The 23,510-nt window shown below is 26.8% G+C and overlaps 2 protein-coding genes across 4 annotated transcripts; both read right to left on the reverse strand.

The window, feature by feature from the left end:
- Window positions 1–12,116: 12,116 nt before the first annotated feature.
- On the reverse strand, window positions 12,117–18,427 carry LOC145961344 (uncharacterized). 3 transcript variants are annotated; one of them, XM_083081442.1, is made up of 7 exons: window positions 18,265–18,427; window positions 15,587–15,785; window positions 15,076–15,303; window positions 14,640–14,792; window positions 14,249–14,472; window positions 13,750–13,909; window positions 12,117–12,719 (listed from the first exon to the last, which is right to left on the reverse strand). In XM_083081442.1, exons 2-7 carry the CDS (start codon window positions 15,783–15,785, stop codon window positions 12,556–12,558), a joined length of 1,128 nt encoding a protein of 375 aa, XP_082937568.1. In that variant the 5' UTR covers window positions 18,265–18,427; the 3' UTR covers window positions 12,117–12,555. The 3 variants fall into 3 exon arrangements, with proteins under 3 accessions (XP_082937568.1, XP_082937567.1, XP_082937569.1); XM_083081441.1 differs by lacking the exon at window positions 18,265–18,427 and adding an exon at window positions 16,577–17,364; XM_083081443.1 differs by lacking the exon at window positions 18,265–18,427 and having other exon boundaries at window positions 15,587–16,039.
- On the reverse strand, window positions 18,189–22,369 carry LOC145962200 (uncharacterized). The gene is made up of 3 exons (XM_083083173.1): window positions 22,210–22,369; window positions 21,885–22,131; window positions 18,189–18,193 (listed from the first exon to the last, which is right to left on the reverse strand). Exons 1-3 carry the CDS (start codon window positions 22,300–22,302, stop codon window positions 18,189–18,191), a joined length of 345 nt encoding a protein of 114 aa, XP_082939299.1. The 5' UTR covers window positions 22,303–22,369.
- Between the last annotated feature and the right edge of the window lie 1,141 nt (window positions 22,370–23,510).

A 23,510-nucleotide genomic window follows, 5' to 3' on the forward strand; every position in this document is an offset into this window, starting at 1 on the left:
TGACTTTTATGTGACATCAAGTGAAAATTGTTAAATTTGATAATTTCTATATTGTTATAAATTACAGAAAAAAATGATTCATGATTATAATTTCTTTTTTATTAAAAAATATCGCTATTTGCTCATGTAGGTGCAAAATAATTTGTTTGCATTAGTGCGCGCGTCCGTGTGTAAATATTCGCACGAATGCACGCGAGTGTATATATGTTACATTTCTTTAAATATATGTAAGAAGAAGTATAGAGAAATAGACATGTAGATGTATAAGAAAATTGTGCCATGTGACTTATTATAAATTAAAGATTATATGAAATTTACAAAGCTCATGAGTTTCAAACAATTAATAATATATATTGAAGATATTAATAATACACATTAAATACATATTAATAATACATATTAAATTTATAACAACAATTTATCATTCATATATATATATATATATACAATATATATAAAGTTGTTATTATATATGTATATATAAATATTAAAGAATTAAAATACAATTTAAAAAATAAATCAGGATACAATTTAAATTAGATGATACATTTTTAGTACATTAATAATATAATGTTAAATATATTGCAGATACTTTCTCATTTAATATAATTATAATTATTTATATAATACAACATAATTTAATTATAATTATTTATATATTATAATTATGAACATAATTTATATTTAATTTAATTATAATATAACATAATTTAATTATAATTATTTATATATTATAATTATAAATATAATTTACACTTTGCATTACTTCATGTAAATAAGGATATAAAAACATCAGTGCAAATATGAATTGCAGGATAAAATAAATCCTTGTAAATGCATTTAATTATATATTATTAATGCACATAAGCATAAATAATAAATCGATAACTATAAACATTATAAATAGCTATTTTAATGAAAGATATATAGATATATTTGCATCATAATTATTACTTTCATTAAACGGATATTATTGATATTTTACAAAATTCTGAAAGTAATCCTTTTGACTTTTGATTTCGCGAAAACGTGTCTGTATCTTGCTTTGAATATTTAAAATATATTGCTTAATACTTTTGAACTCTTCGACATTTCTACCCAATTCGCTTGTCTAAAACAGATTATATCGATATTAATTAGTAGTGAATAGCAACTATCAATTATCAATAAATACTATATTAAATATTATCTCGTATATATATACATATATATATATATATATATATATATATATATATATATATATATTATAAACATTTTATTTATAATAATAATCTTAAATATAATTGGAATAAATAATAATTATAGATTATGAAGATTATATTCTCTTCTCAGAATCAAAATTTTAGTTATCCCGAAGAAAAAACGGATTTATAAGTTTGTAAACATTTTAAATTACTATGTCGATTTCTATCCAGGTTTCGTATATTTGTAAAAAATTTGTCAGCAATCGAATAAAGTGATATGAATTTTAAGAAATTAGTAAAGCTCTAAATGTGAAATATAAATTTAAATTTTTCGAACTAGGAAGAGAAAGTGAAATGCGGATGATAGTTATAACCTCAGTTTCAAAGAAAATTAATTTTTCTTTCAAAATAAATCGTCGTACATGGAATACATTTCTTTCCTCGATGCGATACTAAATAACGAAGTCTTAATTTAAGATTTTTATTAAAATAAATAATCCCTAATCCCTATAAAAAAGCGTAGGCGAAAAAATATCGAGATGAAGTTGCTGAAACAAAAATGAAATCATACTCCTATTATACTACGTGTTCTATTACATTATGTGCATAGTGTTGCACCATATTTTATTTAACAATTCTTATGTCTGCAAAGAATGTTTATAAGTAATATTTTATAAGTAATTCTTGACAAATAAAAATTCACAGAATTTATAATTAGCGATTTGAAAATTCACAGAATTTATAATTAGCGATTTAAAATTAGAAATTTATAAGAGCTACGGCTATCACAGAGAAAATATCATTATATTATAATATTATAATTGTTCTATCTAGCAGGTCATTGCATTAATTGTTGTGTTAACCTATCATTATCACAGTTTTAGTTTAACAAATGACTCATGTAATATTAGAGTATGCTAATCACATTACCTAATAACTCTCTCAATCATATTGAAGAAATATTTCAATTTATTTAACTAACAACTATTTAACATCTGAAAGCTATAAATTCTCTTTTTAAAGTTTATATAAATCTATTTTTTATTAAGATCACTAAAATTTCCAAGTAAAGAAATTCTCTTTCTCTTTTGCTTTCGCTTGCTCCTATGTTCTTTCTCACTCTCTTATTCACTAAAAATTATGATACACTACTAAAAAAAAATAGGGAACACTTTTTGTACCCTAAAAATGGGGCTATTTTTAAACCGCTGAAATTCGTCGAAAAATCATCGTAGACAAAAAAGTATTTTGAAGCTTGAAGCTTTAACTTTAACGTGCAGTTGGTGATTTTAAAAAATTTTTTTATCTTTCTTATCCTGCGCTTTAAAAAAGAACACATTGTTTGGTTCCTTAAAATTATATATTTTTAACACACCGAAACTTGATAAAAAAATTTTTCTCGAGAAATTCAACTAAAATTTCATAAAATACAACATTTTGCCTGAAACGCTTTTTGCTAAAACGCTTTTTTTTAAATTTTCTTACGATTTTTTTGACCGAGTAATACAATTTTGAAAATAAACCAGTATTTTTTATCGAACTACAGAGTGTCAAAAATACGTAATAAACAAAACAATGTCTTTTTTTGAAGCATAGAACAAGGAAGATAAAAAATTAAAAAAACTAACGATAGCGCGTTAAAGATGAAATTTCAAGCTTCAAAATGCTTTCTTTATTTTTTGTCTACGACAATTTTTCGCCGAGTATCAACATCATATCTAAAAAATGCTGGTTTAATTTCAAAATCGTATTTATTTTTTATATTACTCGGTCAAGAAAAGTCGGAGGAAAATTTTTAAAAAAGCTTTTCGCAGGGAAAATGTAATTTATAGAACTTGAGGTGAATTTCTCGAGAAAATTTTATTGTTAATGTTATATCGTCTTATGTGGCGACTCCCGTGGCGATATCTAATAGATTCTCAGTTAAAGACTTTTTTCTTTTGTCAATCCTCCCCGGTATGCGTACCTCTTTATCTTCGTGCACTCGTCATTACGCAGTAATCACGCGAGTGTCGGGTCGCTTCGTTTTCTAATAAAGTTTCGTAACAGAGTTTATTAGCAAAGAATATTTTACTTTATCTCTGACACAATCGTCCCAGCTCCACGGCCCCTTTTATATCAAGAGTTAAGTTGCGTGTTAAAAATACATAATTTTAAGGAATTAAACAGTGTATTCTTTTTTAAAACGCAGAATAAGGAAGATAAAAAAATTTTAAAAACCACCAACTGCGCATTAAAGTTGAAACTTCAAGCTTCGAAGCTTTCAAGCTTGCTTTTCTAATTTTTTATCTACGATGATTTTTCGACGAGTTTCGGCGGTTGAAAATAGCCCAATTTTTAAGGTACAAAAAGTATTCTTTTTTTTTTTTTGAGAAGTGTATTTTAAAAACAGTATATTTTTGGAAATTAGAAATAAAAATATGGTTATTTTATAAGAGAAATTAGATAACATTAATTTTTGCTTGTCGCTTTGAGATACTGTGACTAAATTAATATATTCTGTATGAAAACAAAAAATATCAACGATTAATAACGGAATATATGTATATTCGATAAAATGATATTCATAAAATTTACCTTTACTTTCACATCTTTCTCTTTCTCTTTCTTATATGAAAACCATGTTATCTTCTTATATTCACTTAATTCAACTTGTAATAGACTAATAAATATATTTGTTAGGAAGTCGTTTATCTAAAACAGATTATTTTGATTATATTGAACAACAATATTTAATGATAAATTGATGTCGCATCATGGTTATTTATTTTATACATATATATAAACACATGCAATTTTTACCTCTTCGAGTTGATTCGTAGAATAAACATGATTAATAATAACAATAAACGTTGCATACTCGCTAACTTGTCTATAACAGTAAAATAATAAATTTATTGATACACACATAAATAGTTGAATGATAGATATATATTTACGGAGAAAACTGTATTACTTAGGTTTTATATTTTCAAGATTGTGTAATATGAAACTGAGTACTGCAGAATTCTTTGCATGCTTCGCGATAATAAAAAGAAAATAATTAATATAATCTTGATCGGAAAAATCTTTTAAAAACATAATCGATGTTGTACTATCATTTTTTATTAGATTTAAATAATCTTTGATAAATTGTGAATCCTTAGGGCAAGACAGATATTTTAAAAATTTAGTTTTAAATTTTTCTTTTCCTAGACGATATACTCCCCACCAAGGAGAATCTTCATAGAATCCTCTAAGAGGATAGTACAATACTTTTAAACCTTGACAGTATGTCCATTCTTTCCACCATGGCAAAAGCCTACGAGATTCAATAAAAAACAAATTCTGTTATAAAAGTTTTGCATATATTAATCTAATATTTTGATCAAATAATTTAACAAATTATAATTTTATAACATAATTTAATAAAGTTAAATTTTGATCAAATAATGTAATAAACATTGCACATGTATCTACAAAACAATTAAATTAAAATAATCGGGAATATACAAGAAAAATTACGTATTATTTTCAGGATCTGCGAGATGTCGATTTAAGTTATGTTGGGCTTTTTCTATGCATATGCGACCATCAAGATTACATGTCCATTTCGCAGCCTCCACTCTTAAACTCTTTGTAAGATCGTGTTCATTAGAAACTTCATTGTATCCAAGTTTGTCAAGCAAATTGTATAATAAGTTACTCATATCCATCTAAATATATAAGTGCATATATATTGTTAATTGATATAAATTTTATATTTTTCGATTCTTGCATTATATTTTGCTATATAAAAAGATACTTTCCGCAATTATATTTTACATGGTTTTATATATAAAGAACGTTCTGCATTAGTAAAAAGCTGTGAATTTTTTTTATAAAGATATCTATTATATAGCTGTACTTATTATGTACGTATTTACACACAAATTTGTATTTTTTTGATGTGCACATTCACACATGCTTAACACATGTCCATATCATAAAATAAACATACAGAAGTGCATACATTTTATGCATATATTGTAGACATGTAGACATACATTTGGACATTATATGTATAATATAATGCATCAACTTTTAAACTGTTTGTGTATTAAACACATAGATAACTAATATATATGTTTCCTACTAATTTTTTATCTCAAAATTAATGATATTTAAATCGTCATTATGAATATCATGCTGTGATTAAAAATGGTAACAATTTTCAAATTTTTCCCTCTCCAACTTCTTATAATTAGTAGAGGAGACTGGGGACAAAAGTAACATTTTTTGTATTATAGATCACTAATTAATTATCGTTAGAGATATAAAAAAAAAGATTATATTATATGTTAAAAAACTCCACTTATTGCTCTATTATTATACCTGTGTTTCAATCTCAAATGATAGATATTTAAAGAGCTACTATAGTTTCTCGCAAGTACGTTGATTGTTACTTTTATACTGGGACGAAAGTAACATAGTATGGGGATAAAAGTTCCAGTTCTTATTTTCGGAAAAATAAAATAAATATGACTTTTTTCAATTTAAGGCAACTTTTATTATAATCTTTTATTAAGCAAGATAACTTTTATTATTTTGTATTATGTTATATTAAAATAAAAAATAAAATAAATATTTACTTTATCATCTTCGAAAAACTTAAAAGAAATAATCTTCGTTAAGCAAAATAATTATAAGTAATATCATAAAATAATTATACTTAATATCACACCAGTTTTCTACTTTTTTAAGTCTAAATAATAGTTTAATTCTAAATAATAGTGTAAAAATTGTATGATAATTACTTATACAAAATAGATTGATATCTATTCCGAATCACAATTATACGTAATAAGAATCGCTTTTGGTACATTTATTATGGGACCAGCCCTTACATTCTAAGCATTGAAACATGTTACTTTCGTCCACAAAGTGTCGTGTTACTTTTGTCCCCAAACACATTTTTTTAAATAAAAGCATTATAATCTAAATATGATGCAAGACTTAGCCAAATCAACTATAAAAACTTATGAATACATTTTAGAAGAATACACCGGCAAATAATTACGTCAATATATACACTTTAATTAGACATAGATACAAAAAAACTAAAAGAAGAAATACTTAGGTGAATAATGCAAATACACTAATTTCATTCCTGCATGTGTAACTGGCGCGATCGTTCTACAACAATTAGCTAAAAAGGAAGAGAATCGGGGCGTACGCGTTTGACTATATAATATAAAGTATTCAACATATTGTATAGTTTAGTAGGAGGCTTGTTACACTTTCATGACGTTGTTACTTTTGTCTCCGGTCTCCCCTACATACTCTATTCGAATATTAATTTACAAATAGATACTTATCTTTCATCCAAAATATATTTAAAAAAACGTAATCAAACTTTTTTAGCTACATGTATTTTATTGTATGTCTCTTTTTGGAAAGTATATGATAATTATTGTTATAAAAGCGCATAATTTATTAATATATGTAATTTTTGTTAATATATGTAATATTTATTAATTATTAATATATGTAATAATGATTAATAATTATTAATATATGAAATAAGTACGTTTTAGTGTATTTAACATCATTATTGGCAATTTATAATATTTACCTTGATGTTTTCAAAATTTGTTTCCGAAAATAGAAAGATATTGGACAGATATTCCAAAGTTTTGAACATAGGATACCATGCCACGTAGTCTGTTTCTCGTGATAGATATTTCGTAATATTCCAGAATACAGTGGAATTAAGTTGGTTTGTTATCATTAAGTGGAAAGCGTCATCGATAATTTGGGCACGATTCAAAACATGTATTTTCATATAATTTTCAGAATTTAGATAACATGCAATTCTTCGCCAGTTCTCGATATCGTAATTGACTCGAAAATATCCTACCGATAACAAATAAATTATATAACGATTATAATTCTTTCAGACAATTTTCTATACAAATATCTGTTTTTGTACATTAACTCACATAAAAAAGGTATCAAAAATTATAAATAAATAGAAAAACAGATTGTAAAATATAAATATAAGATTATTTTGCACTAAAATTAAGTATGTATAATAATTGTACAAAAAATTTTACATAAATATAAACTAACTTTTTAATTATATAAATAATGAACAAATAGCATTATATTATATAATATTATTTGTTTTTATCTATATATTCATATAAAAACATAATCTAAAACTATAATAAAAAAGCTTTTTTATAATCATTAATTATATTTCGTGTTATATAGTGGATTATAAATGGTTTAAAATGTAGCTTAAAATTTACACACAAATGCATGCACACACACACATACGCGCGCGCGCGCACACAATGCTACTTAATACAAAATGTATATATTACCAAAATAATAAAATTGATAATAAAATTGATCTGCAATAGTTTGTAACATGGTAAATAAGTTGATTAAATTATCAAATAATACATTTATTAATTAGATGAAAAGAATCTTATTTTTATATATACAATGCATCTATATGAATTATATCTTACTTTAAATTACATTATGCATTTAAAAAAACTATTTAAGCAAAATAAGAGGAAAGTTTTTGTTGTAGTTAAACTTTAATTAAAATATCCATGTCTAATAATATACAATATCAAAACAAACACAATTTTATTGAAGACTTAAATGCATTGTAAACTCAAAAATTTAATGGAATTCTGAAATTATATATTTAAATTTAACACAGAAGATATATTATTAAATTTACTATACATTTGTAAGAATAAATAACTTTGTTATTCAATATTATACAAAAAGAAGTATATCTTTTTGCAAATGATAATGTATTCTCTAAAAATAAATCAATGAAAATATCACTAATTTAAATAATAAAATAAGATTTCATTGACATGAGAATCAACGAGTATTTCATTGACCCCCCCCCCTCCCGCCCCTCTTCAGTGGAAACGTTTATTTTTTGTTACTTCATCTTATATCTCACTGATTATGGTCAGTGGAAGTAAATTTCATTGTAAAACTAGTAATCGCTAGTTTGTTCGTTTATCGCTACGATGCGCTATCCCTTTCGTATTTAAGTTTTAGTCGTGAGAAGTAAAGTTTGCAAAAGACGACAGATAAAATTAAAAATATTACTTCGATTTAATTTCTGATACAATCTGAACAGAGGAACTTCAGATATTAAATCGATTTTATAAGTCGGACACAAATAAATGTCCGGCGAATAAACGAAAATGATCCATTCATTATCTATTATATTTAAGACAACAAGTTCTCAACATGCATATAATATAAATAAAATAAAATTTTTAATATAATAAATATAAATAAAATATTACTGATACTGATTCAGACAGTTAATATTACTAATTCTTTCAGTGAAATGTTAGTGATTTACAGTGCTATATTAGTGATTTACAGTGCTGTATTTATAACTGCTATAATATCAGTGATTATTTTCTGTTTTTCAGTAATAGTACACTGATTCACTTTTAGAGAGTAACAGAATAATTATCATTATATTCTACAGTCAATCATTTTGAATATATAACAAGTGAAAACGTTTAGATAATTTAGGAGCTTGTATATAATTAAAATAATATAAAATTTTCATTATATTATAAACATTATAAAGTGTGATAAATTTGTTACATATTTACCAGTTTGTTTTATGTCAAATAGTACCCAGCCATCCTCTTCAAAACCAAGAGGTATTCCCAATCGTAGAACATCGTTCAATGAAATTTTATATGAATTACCAATATGCGTCTGTGTAGTACACGTTATAGGTACGTCATAATTCGCCAACTTATTTAAATTATTTAAATTGTGCGTTGATACCTGTACCCGTTCTACAGAAGAACTATATTCTCGTGTTATTTTCAATACAGGATAATATTTTTGTGATAATATTACTGTCCAAGATTTAATTATCAGCCATATAAGATATAAATTGTTTGCAGATTTTTGTGTAGAAGGATTCTCCATTTCAGCAAAATAGTCAACAGGTTTGCTAAAGTTACAAAATTTGTGCAAAATTTATTGTCGAAGTGTCAAAAAGTATTATGAGCAACATATAAATATTATAAAAACATATAAAATTAACACAATATTAACACAATATATAAAATTGCTACGTTAATTATATTTTTTATTTAGTTGAATTAGTTATATAAATAATTATGTAATTAATCATATGACTTATAGTTTCCATAAATATTTGATATGCTACAGTTTTTAACTATAATTTAACTAGGAATAGCCTAACTTAATTATTTTTAAAAGATAAGTGTATGTGTAAATTGAAAGTTTATCTTGAATATTTAATGACATTGAAGATAAAGGAAATTGTGTATGGTTAATAATAAAGTATGAAAGATTCGATGTAAGTTGAAATAAAAATAAATATAAAAGACTTTTATGATATATAATCAATCATTCATCATATTTAGTTTTCTGTAGTAGAATAATTATAGTAGTACAGTATATTACTTACTTATCCCTTACATATTTGCGGATACTCTCCCAAAATATTTGTTCAGTAACCGTTTGTTGTAACGAACGAAATACACGGGATCCTACATTTACATAATTTATATCAGAATATAAGATAATAATACTTATAAATTAATAATAATTATAATTATATATATATATAAATATATTGAGAAAGAAAGATTAACATGTAAATATTAAATATATTTAAAATTATTTTATTATAATGTTTATTTTTAAACATATCTAATTTGGTAAATAAAATAAACTCTATATATATGTACACTACGTGTATATATATATATGTAATAAATTATTATTAATTATATGTATATATACAGGGTGTTCACAATTCGCAATTGAAATTTTAATAATATATTCCTGAGCAAAGACAGAGACGAAAATTCTGAGACACAACAAGATTGAGGCTACAATAGTTTTTGAGGTATAAGCGATTAAAGTTTGTCAATGATATCGTGTAGAATTCGCGCGCTTAGATCCGTAACTACATTTACATGTGTACTGATCTATCATCCGTAATTGATTTTTTCATGTGATATTGATTTTTACTGCACAGCTGATTTTATTTTTTTATTTTACTTTATAATAATAATAGAATAATTTCTACAAATATTTCTTTGATTAAAAAGAAATGTATCTCATTTTTCAAATATGTTAAAACGTTAGATTGTATAATTCTGTTTAAATGTAATAGCTGAACAATTATTTAAATTTTTATTTAAAAAAAAATTAAATGTTTTCTGTATATTATTTCCCATAAAACATTAAAATATACATAGTATATGCGGTATATATACATTTATGTATATTGTATATTCCATGTATATACCTCATTTAGCAAATACACATACAATGTATGTGAAAAGTATATGCAAATGTAACCGGAACTATGTACATAATAGATCCATAGTATATACATATGCACATGATTAGTACAATCTATGTATATACATTCTGTATATACATTTTACATTTAGTATGTACATACTGTGTATGTACATCTGTATATAAATTACATATCAAATAAACATTAAAATAATATACTTAGTATATACATCGTATATACATTTATATATTTCATGTATATACTTCATTAATCGAATAGACATACATTGACATATGATATGTATGTGCAAATGTAATCTTTACTCTGTATATACATAGAAGATCCATGGTATCTCTCTCTCTCTCTCTCTGTGTGTGTGTGTGTGTGTGTTTGTGTGTGTGTGTGTGTATGTGTGTAAAGTCATGTAGAAGAGAAGCAATTCTACTATATATTTTATGCTTTTACTAATCTACCTATATTATATATATACTATATTATACTATACTATTATTATATATACATATACATAAAAATCATGTAAAAGGGAAACAACACTACTAAAGAAAAAACAGACTTAAATAAACCACACATATATTGCATATGTAACTTCGGATACAATTATTTATGTCTTTATAAAAACATAAATTTTTCTTGAATATATAATATTGAATACAATATTATCCATACATGTAATCTCGAAAATGGATAAAAAAATTATTTTTTGATATTTTTGGAAATTATAGGCTATTTTATTAATTAATACATCTTGTTATTGTAGTTATATAATTATTGTAATATAATAAAAAATGTAAACAAGAAGAAACTACAAATATTAAAATCTATTATTATTTAAGCAAAAAGAAAATTATTTAACATGTAAAAATAAAAAATTGCACAAATTAATTTAATTGATTTAAAAATTTAAACAATAAAAAAACTGCAAACATGTTTTAAATTTTAAAAGAAAATAAAATATTAAAATCCATTTTAAAGTAAGCAATAAGAAAATTAGATTACATCTAAAAATTAAATTGCACAAGTTAATTGATTTATAATATATAATAAAACAAAAAATAGATTAAATTATATATATATATATATATATATATATATATATATATATATAATACAGAGTATTACATAAAGTGTTGCAAGTTGTTTTCTTTGCCAGTACTAAGGATTAACTTGAATTTTTTTATTAAATGGAGCAAGATACCTGAAAATTTGATGGATCAAAAAAAATAATGTTGGGAGTTTTTAAGGAACAAAAGGGAAACTTTCCTTTTATTTTTCTTAAATAGAACTACTATAATTTTTTTATATAAATCGATTTCTTGCAATATTTAGCATAAAGAATAAGAATAGTATATGATCAAAAAGTGAATAGATATTTTGTACTTTAATATGACATAATAATCTTATATAAACAATAAAATATCTCTCAAAATATTCATTTTCCAATAATTTTATCTCAATATTTTTATGCATAAAATAATGGAAAGAATCAATTGATGTAAAGAAAACATAGTTTTTTTCCAGAAAAAATATGTAACTGCTAGTTGCAATTTATATACTTTTTCTTGAAAACAACACGTGTTTTCTTTACACCAATTGATTCTTCTCATTATTTTGTGCATAAAAGTGTTGAGGTAAAATCATCAGAAATTGCGTATTTTAAAAAATATTATATAGTTTATGTAAAATTTATGCCACATTAAAGTACAAAATATCGTATAAAATATTCACGTTTTGATCATCCTACCCTTATAACTTTTTGTGTCAAATATTGCAAGAAATCGGTTTATATAAAAAAAATATAGTGGTTCCACTTAAAAAAATTAGGAGAATCCTCTTTTGTTCGTTAAAAGCCTCCGACATTTATTTTTTTATTCACCAAATTTTGAAGCTCTCATTTAATTCAAAAATTCAAATTAATATCTCTAGCAGTTGCAGAAGAGACAGCTTATAATACTTTATGTAAAATACCTTGTATATTGAAATAATATTATTACTTAATATTAAGCATGAACTTTTTACGTCAAAATTTCTTTTCCATTGTTAATGAGTCGACTCTTCAGTTCTTTCATCTTCTTCAGACATGATGTTTTTATTTTTGTTATTATTGTTAAAGCGATCTTTGCTTCTTACAAGCCACGCTTTTATAAAACATATTATTTCGGAATCTGTACAATCTTGAGTGTTCTTATTAAGTCGTACAGCAGCTGTAAACATTTATACAAGATATATATATAGAAAAAAAAATATATATATATGTATTTATTTAAAAAAAAATATATATATATATAGTATATCTTTTATGTTATAAAGTATTAAGGCATACGCGTGCTTGTGCCACAATATATATATATATATATATATATATATATATATATATATATATATATATTTCAAATATATTTTATGTAAAATACATAAATATTTAAAATTATGTTACACGTAAATACACATACAACAATTATGTCTAAATTGCTTTATTTTCTTTGTTAATCTTTAAGATTCATACTAACTCCCTCAACCAAATAAGCAATCCATCTTACTATTTACTACACGTGTGTTTTGTGCACAGGACACGCGACAGTATCCCTTAATACCTTATATTAAAATTAAGTATGTGTTTGTATCATATTTAATTTTAATTTTTATAATTTATATGAAAATTATAAAACATTATTTGTTTTTCCAGTTCATATAGTTTTATTAAACTGAATTAAAATTAGATCATACCACATTTTTAGTAACATATAAAATATAAATATATGCCGATAAAAGTATATCAAAATATGAATGCTTGCAAAGATGTTGTACTCGTTTTGAAATTTTATTTCAAATAAAAAAATATTAACGATTTTATACAAAACTTTTTTACCATATGTTTGGCTATTAGATAGGCTATTAAAAGCAAAAACTCTATATTGCATTATAATATATGTTACAGAAATAATTATAATTTTTTAAAAAGTCTCGTTGTTTATGTGTATATGTCAATAAATAAATAATAAAATATTATAAGTTTATGTAATATTTATAATATAAAATAAAATATAAATATACCTTAAAATAAAATTATTTACAACTTTAACGAATACACATGATACTTTTCAATTATTCTTTCTTTATTTTCTTTCATTTCATTATGTAATATTAATGTTTCCACTTTAAAAAATACTTAATATTATTTATTTTTTGATAAAATTAGACAAAAAGACTTTATAAAGTAATTTAATAACTTACAGATAATAATAGATGCAACAGCTAAATTTTTGAATACTTTTTTTTTCTTTGCTCCTTCCCAAGAATAAGACATGCCGACTTCATTAGTAAAAACCCGATACATTATCCTTCGTACAACTTCTTTAACGTTAAGTCCTCCAATACGACTTAAATTTTGAGACTGGAATGATAAGAAGATAAAAATTTAATTATTTATATTTATTATTCAATATAATATATATATATTTTCACAGACCTTTTTAAATATAGAAAATATTGAATATATTACAAATTATTTATATTATTATATATTTTTGTATATATATAACCTTACAGAGATTTTTTTAGTTAAATAATATAGAAAAAAAATGTTAATGTAGAAAATATAGTGCTAAATATAGAAAATATTGAACATATATTATATATATTACATGATTACAGAATATTCTAATATGATATATTAATTCTTTGACACTACTGCACTCTTTATTTAGTAGAGAAATATTTTGATTTCTCTTACCAATATTGTTTTATTTTGTTCGGAACTCATTAACCAATCTTCCAATTGAACCAAAGCATCATCATTTACTGGGAACAATTTGATAATATCGGGAGCCTCACTACATGCAGATAATTTATTCGTTGCATCTGCTTTATTTTTCAGTACAGCATTCATAATTTCAGAAATGTCATCAATTTTCAAACTGAGAATGTACAATTCTCTCAAAACCCGTTTTTGAAACTCTAAAATGTAAATAATTATATAATTGTAAATATTGTGTAGTAATATTTTCTTACATATAATAATACTTTCTTCCAGAATTTAATTTAAAAACTCTCTCTCTCTCTCTCACTCTCTATTTATTTATTTACATATAGATAGTATAATAAATTATTAAATATCAAAATACCTTTCTCACTAATGTTTTGTTCAAAAGTCGAACCAGATTTATGATATAGCGATGCAGTTTTCACTATAGTTCCAGATGTACAAGTAGTATGTGTATTAGAAGTAGAAGCTTTGAGCTGAATATTCTTATCAATATTATTGTCTACTCTCATCTCTAGAAAAATGTAAATTAAAAATACTTTTTTCGCATATAATTATTAAACTTTTGTATGTATAATATACAATAACTACTACAAATAATTAATAGGGACAAAATGCTAATAAAATTTTAAACTTTTTCCTGTATGTTTTTGTATTTTTTAAAATATTATTTTTATTATAAATATTTTCCCAAAAATTGTCTAACTTATTTTGTATTATAAAACATTGAATTAATACAATAACATATTGAATGAATATAATATATGTATTATGCAATTATCGTGTTTTTTACTTACTATCGCTTGAGTCACTTTGTTCAATTGGAATGTCAGGATATCTTACATCATCTGATGAAGATATTTCTGTTTCAGTGGACAATTCGTATTCATTATCAGATTTGTTAGAATGCCTTCCATTTTTCTTTTTATTTCGTCTATATTTTTGTTTTAATTTTTCATTGTTGGAGGAAAGATTGTTCGTATTCCTTGCCTTATTAGCTTTCTGTTGCGCTGTTTTATAATTGTCTATAAAACCATATTTTAAATAAATAATTTAATTAATATTAAATTCTAAAAGTGAGAAATCTGTGTTTTTACTTCAAAAATAAATTATTAATAAGCCATGAGTATATATAATTATTACTTATATAATACAGTTTCTATATACATATATAAAGATTTCTAAAATTATTTCTAAAATATATTTGTGCCATATATATATTCTGTACGTATATATATTTTTTATATTACATAGAAAGCAATTATACAATAATGATATATTTTATATGTTTAAAAATATATACTTTACCATATACACCCAAAAGAGTAGCTTCATAGAGTATCCAATTTGCTTCGGGCATATGTTTCTTTTTTATGAAGTCTATTATAACGTTTTTTATAGTACCTTCAGGTGGCCAATAACATTGTGCATTTTTTTTTATATACCATGTATTCGGTACTGCTTCTACTGTATCTTCAACATCAAATTTCACAACGAACCAGGTCATCTTGTCATCAGATCGTTGTTAATTTTATAACAAAAAAAATAATATTTTATAATATGTATATATGACAAAAAATATTAAAACACATGCAAATAAATAAGTTTATAAAATATAGCTAATTTTACACACTTTTACTTATTTGATAATAGAAAATAAAATTTGTATGTAAATTTTTATGCAAAAAAAGGTACAAATATATTAATAAAATAAGCATATCTTTCTTATATAAAAAAAATTATTATATAAATATTATATATTATATACAAGTAAATTTCAATTATACATTTTTTGATAAGTTTAAAATTAGCAATCATTTAAATATGTAATAAAGGAAATGAAACAAGATTGTGCTTGTAAGGTAGTACTATCAATTTTCTTTTGATAAAGTCGATATTCCATACTTCAAGTGAGTTAGTTTCTTTCTTTATATATTGGATATCAAATAAAGACGAGGAACATGGCTTTGAGTAAAAATTATCTTGCTTACTATATCTGTATCCTAATAAGCATATAGAGGTTTCATAAGAAGCAAAATTTTTAATTTCAACAATTACATTATTTTTTAATTCGACAAATCTATCGGCTATTTTTGAAATATCTAAATAATAATTATTTGTCTGTATTTTTCTGTATTGTGGAGATGTGCAATTATTAATCAAAGGACCATTGAAATGTTCCATTAATAGTTTTACACAATCATTATTCGTAATATTAGACAAAACGTTTTGACTTATATTACTTTCCTCAAACACACGATGTATGACTTGTTGTAAAGGCAAAGCAGATTTACGAACCTTTTTTTTTAATTGTTGCATATAATTTTCAAAAGGGAAAGCACTAAAATTATCAAGTGAGCCATATAATTTTACACAGTCACTTAAATGTAAGAAGTTATGTATGTTGTGTGATATAAAGTCTGGACCGTAAATTTTAATAGATTGACAAATATAAATTTTCATTAAACTATTAGCATATAACACATAATTTTCAAATCTCGAATAATATTGACTGATCATTATAGAACTTGCAAGACTTAATGTAATGAAATTATTGTAGACTTTGGATGACAGAACTTCTTTTAAAACTATAGGACCAGCATATAGCAAAAAAAATCTAAATTCCGTAGCTTTATACCTTTTACACTCAAGTATAGAACGTGTCTTTCTGGAAAACTCGTGAGGAACATATCGTTTTAATTTTAGAACATTTTCTGAAATTTTATTAACATCACGAGCTCGTAATTTATGCGGTTGTTTACCATAAATCCATCCATATCGTTTGTGACAAAGAAGTCTTTTCATGCCACCTAATAAAAGATTATGCATATAATCTATTGGAACACTGTCTATCATATTAAAGTTCGGTATATCTAATAGCATACTTCTACCAATATGATGTTCTGGTTGAGCAGTAGTTCTAAATGAAGTATCGGTTCTTTTACAAAAACGCTCTGTTTCAATAAAGCATAATACATGATTAAATAATTCACCTTCTTGGTCACATTTTGTACATGAAAAATGGCCTGTATGATTTTTAATAGCTAAAACAAATGATTTTGCCGGTGAATCACAAATCAACATTAAAATTCGGAATTTATATGTAACAGAATTTATTAATATTCCGTTAGTCGATAGATGAGTAGATTCATTTATAAAATCTTTAAAAAAATCATCAGATTTTGGTTTTGCTGAACCATGATATAATGCAACTAAAAACACTTGATTTATAAGAATTTTTATTGATTTTACCGAACATAAAATAGGCCAAAACGAGCTATTTGAACTTTTGCTTAAAGGTAAACCATCAATATTGATAGCTAATAAGAACTCTTCATTTTGTTGTATGCTGATTTTATGATTTATACAAAACGAATTTAACGTTTTCTCTATACCAAAATAAAAATATGTCCCACAACCTATAGATTTTATTTTTCTGGGTGTTTTGACAAGTGTCCTTGGATCCTTTGGTATATCATTACATCCCGGTATTTCTCGTATTATAGGAAGTAGTTTTCCTAACGCCGCTAAAGTTATATTTTCGTTTATAGCCCATGCAGCTAGTTTTGAAGTTAACGATACATTATTTTGGGCATTATTACTATTGTTATTATGATTATGTTTAATATTATTTGATGATTCATCGACATTATTAGTAGATAACTCATTGTTGTATGGAATATTAACGTTTATATCATTATTTGCACTATCAATAGTAATATTATCATCTGCGATTTTTCTAATGTTATTAATATTTTGAGAATCGTTAAAATTATCTGATAGAGAATCACAAGATAACACTGAATTGTTGCTAATTAATGCTAGAGATCGATTAATCTTATTTGTAAGCTTTCTATGAAACTTTATTTTATTCCTCGTCTCTGACTTATTCATGGCTATTATTATTAGGTTAGACTAAAAACAGAAATGTTCGAGTATCAAGTATTTATATTATATTTTATACATATATAATATATCGTACTTACTTCGAAAAGGAAGGTTTCGTCCAATAACCATATACACAATAAACGAATATGATATATAAAATATGTGTATTACACTACAGAAACTTTTGGCGGGAAAAGGGTATTAATAATCGCGAAATGCAGGCTGCACGAGGTCTTGGCTTACCGTGGCGACTTGGCAGTGAAGAAGATAAAACAAATGTGAATCGCGTATGTAATGCGCATGTGATGCGCAGAGCACTTTGCACATCGCATGTACGCGCGGCCATATTAAAAGCTATTTTATTGATGCTCAAATAATAAATTAGTATTCTCTATTATAATAATAGAATTTATAATAGAAGATACTGACAATTTATTTTCTATTATAATTAATATATATATACGCAATAATATATTAAAAATTAAATATATATAATAAATATTTAATATATTATTGCGAATATATATATTAATATATATATTATATATAATATAATTATATAATATATATATTATATATATTGTATATAATATATTTATATAATTATATATATATATATATATATATATATATATATATATAATGTTATTTAATGTTTTAACATATACACATTATTAATTAAAATATAAATTTATATATATACACACATACATACATATATATATATATATATATATATATATATATAATTTATATATTATATTAATATTATTTACATTTATAATATTTACTTATAATACTATATTATATCATCTTATATATTAATAATATTATTATAATTTATTATATTGGGTGTCTCTTAAAAGTGAGCCGCTATTTTAGGAATTGCATTCTACTCATCGAAATGAGCAAAAAAGTTCATATAAACAAAAATCCAAAATTCATTTTTGCAGTCATATTTAACTTGAAACTTAAGTAAGATAATTACAAAGCGTGTTTTAATATATATATATATATATATATATATATATATATATATATATATATAAGCGTGTTTTAATATATATATATATATATATATATATATATATATATATATATATATATATATATTAAAACACGCTTTGTAATTATCTTACTTAAGTTTCAAGTTAAATATGACTGCAAAAATGAATTTTGGATTTTTGTTTATATGAACTTCTATCTCTCTATCTCTCTCTCTCTCTCTATGTATATATATATATATATATATATATATATACATATATATATATATACATAGAGAGAGAGAGAGAGAGAGAGAGAGAGAGAGAGAGAGAGAGAGAGAGAGATTGATCAGAATTTATGTATATACATCTTACGTACAGCAAAGTATATATGTATTATGTATGTGCAATGTATGTATTTAGAGATTGCATAATGTATGTACGTATAATGTACAGCAATGTATATACATCTTACGTACAGCAAAGCATATACATATTATGTATATGCAATGTATGTATTTAGAGATTGCATAATGTATGTACGTATAATGTACAGCAATGCATATACATCTTACGTACAGCAAAGCATATACATATTATGTATATGCAATGTATATATTTAGAGATTGCATAATGTATGTACGTGTAATGTACAGCAATGTATATATATCTGACGTACAACGAAATATATACATATTATGTATAGACATTTGACATACATTTAACATACATTTATTATATATACATATAAAATACATCAATGTATATACATATTATATATTGTTATGTATATCCAAATCATGTATATGAAATGTATAAACATTTTACATACAAGATATTATTTTCATATCATGGAGAAAATATGCATATTCATAGAATGTCCGATGTTATATGGGAATTGTAATTTGTTAATATTAATTAATCACCATAATGTATGATGTACATAATAAAAAACTGAAATAAAAAATGAAATCAGCTGCAGTAAAAATCAATATCATCTAATGACAATGATGATAACATGAAAAAATCAATAACAAATGACAGGTCGGTACACATGTAAATATAATTACGAACCTAAGGGCGCGAATTCTACACGATATCATTGGCAAGCTTTGATCGTTTATAACTCAAAAACTATTGTAGCCTCAACATTTTTGCATTAGAATTTTCGTCTCAGTTTTTACTCAGGAATATGTTATTAAAATTTCAATTGCGAATTGCGGGACACCCTGTATATATATACTGTATATATATATATATATGTGTGTGTGTGTGTGTGTGTGTGTGTGTGTGTGTGTGTGTGTGTGTGTGTGTGTGTGTGTGTGTACATATGTAGTTAAATATATCTGCTATATAATTATATACAAGGTGTCCCACTCTATCATTCATACTGTAATAACTCGAAAATATGGCAGTAGTAATACTATGAGGTTTCTAACCCAGGGGCTCCGAGGGGGGTGAGGGGCGAGGGGGAACCGGCGGGGGGGTGACGTCACGCGGGGGGGGGCGTCACGGGGATGACGTCACGCGGGGGGGGTGACTTCACGCGGGGGGGTGTGACGTCACGCGGGGGGGTGTGACGTCACGCGGGGATGATGACGTCACGTGCGGGGATGATGACGTCACGTGCGGGGATGATGACATCACGTGCGGGGGATGATGACGTCACGTACGGGGGATGATGACGTCACGTGCGGGGAGTGACGTCACGCGCGGGTAGGGGGGATCCGCGGCGCGACCGGTGAACGAGGGGGTCCGCGCGGGTAGGGGGGATCGCGGCGCGAGCGATGGACGAGGGGGTCCGCGCGGGTTGGGGGGATCCGCGGCGCGAGCGATGGACGAGGGGGTCCGCGCGGGTAGGGGGGATCCGCGGCGCGACCGATGGACGAGGGGTTCCGCGCGGGAAGGGGGGATCCGCGGCGGGCCCGCGATGTGTCCACGTGTGACAAGGACGGTGCACTGGTTTGAAAAGGATAGCGTAAAGTGTGTGAAGAGGACAGTGCGACAAGGATGACACGTGACATCATCAACGTGTGACAAGGATGGCGTCAACGTGGGACAAGGACGACGCATTGTAAGATGCTGCATAGGTGGGAGAAGGACGACGCAAAGGTAAGTGAGTGATAGCGATGAGCATATGAATGAGAGAGAACGATAATATCGCGAAGAGAACGCATACGAAAGAGAACTATAATATCGCGAGAACAACGTATGCGAGAGAGAACGATAATAGCTAAGATAACGCGTGCGAGCGAGAACGAAGATATCGCGAGACTTACAACTAACGCGAGACTTATTGTTAAAACGATAGCGCGTACGAAAGAGAGAGAACGATATCGCTATACTTACAACTAGCGCAAGAGAGACGCAAGGGATGGGAACGCAAGGAGAGGCGCGTAAATAATCACATTCTTTTTTAAATTAAAATATAAAATTTATTTAAATGTGTGCATGTATTATACAATTTTGTGTGTGTGTGTGTGTGTGTGTGTGTGTGTGTGTGTGTGTGTGTATGTGTGCGCTTAATATATAATAATATAAAATGATATAAAATTAAAAAAAATAATAATAATAATAATATAAGAAATAAAATTTAAAAAAATATATATATGGGGAGGGGGCGATGCGCCGGGCTAAGGAGGAGGCCGCTTCTGGAACAGAAAAAAAGGAAAGATGTATTAATAAAAAACCTAGTCACAATAAAACTTATAGAAGGAAAAATATGTACTTACATCTGTATCCATTATATGTAATGCCATTGGGCGCCCGAATCTCCCCGGGCACCCAAATCTCCTCTTCCGCGTAGGGCTCCTCCCCAAAGAGCCGCCGCAAGTCAAAGATGTCTTCCTCGTCCTGGGGACTCTCCGGGGTGTCACCCCACATATAGGAGAGTTCATATCTCCTTGCCCGACGCTCCGCCCGCACCCACTGCCGGCGCCGGATATTCATAAACCCAGGGATTTGAACCTCATCCTGGGACTACATTAAAAAAATATAATTAGTATAAATACACGCACATTTTTTTTTTTTTTAAATATTCGCAAATGTAATACTTACCTCCCAATGGAAGGCCAGCTTAACGAGCAAAACACAGAGCAGGTCGAAGAAATATTGCTTCCACCCTGAGCAATTTTCCAAAATGCTATCCATTATTTTTTTTAATTTGACTTTGACACGCACACGATTCAGAACTTTCTGATGAGAGAACGAGGTCCCGGCACGAGGTTTTATAGTAGAGATGCGACATTATCACCATATCAAAAACGTGTCGTAAGACAAAAGTACGGTCCCATGAAACTCAGCGTGGTATATAATATAATATTAATATTATCATATCGCGACTTTGCGAGGAGACAAACGTCTCGGTATGAAACTTTAGAATAGGGACGTATCATTATCGCTTTACCAAAAATGCGTCGTAAGACAAAAGTATGCATGTTCCCACGCAAATTAGCATGATATAACGCTATAATGCGTCAACCCTGCTCGAAAGGTCATCGAACAGAAACGAACGACTGTCGAACGGCTATCGAACGCTCGTCGAACGGAAACGAACGCCCGTCGAACGGAAACGAACGGTAATTGAACGGTCATCGAACAACTGTCGAACGCAAACGAACGCTCGTTGAACGGTCGTCGAACGGAAACGAACGCTCGTTGAACGGTCGTCGAACGCAAATGAACGACCGTCGAACGGAAACGAACGCTCGTCGAACGGAAATGAACGCCCGTCGAACGGAAACGAACGGTCGTCGAACGGAAACGAACGGTAATTGAACGGTAATTGAACACCCGTCGAACGGAAACGAACGCCCGTCGAACGGTAATCGAACGGAAACGAACGCCCTTTGAACGGTCATCGAACGGTAATTGAACGGTAATCGAACGGAAACAAACGCTCGTCGAACGGTAATTGAACGGTAATCGAACGGAAACGAACGCCCGTCGAACGGAAACAAACGCTCGTCGAACGGGAATGAACGCTCGTCGAACGGTCATCGAACGTAAAACTATATTCAATTATCAAATATTTAAATGTTTTATCATGTACCACAATGTAGTATCGAAATACAATATCTGTGGCAGCTGTGTCGCGTACGGAAACACGATACTGCACACGTACATAGATAGAGATGAGGAAAGAAAGGAGAGAAAGACGATAAAAATATATTGCATCATCAATTTATTATAAATATGGATTCGATGAATCATGATGTTTCAACCACCAATTATAAATCTTAAATACATTTTCTAAAGCGCAATTTTTTACATGATTTTCACAACGTACAGTATTCTTAACATCTAACTTATTTAAAGAAGCTACATCCTCATAATCTGCATCCAAAGTTTCGATAATC

This window comes from Camponotus vicinus, unplaced genomic scaffold, assembly GCF_025532165.1.
Source record: "Camponotus vicinus isolate PSW18456_S1 unplaced genomic scaffold, iyCamVici1.0 SCAF_11, whole genome shotgun sequence".
Taxonomy (NCBI): domain Eukaryota; kingdom Metazoa; phylum Arthropoda; class Insecta; order Hymenoptera; family Formicidae; genus Camponotus; species Camponotus vicinus.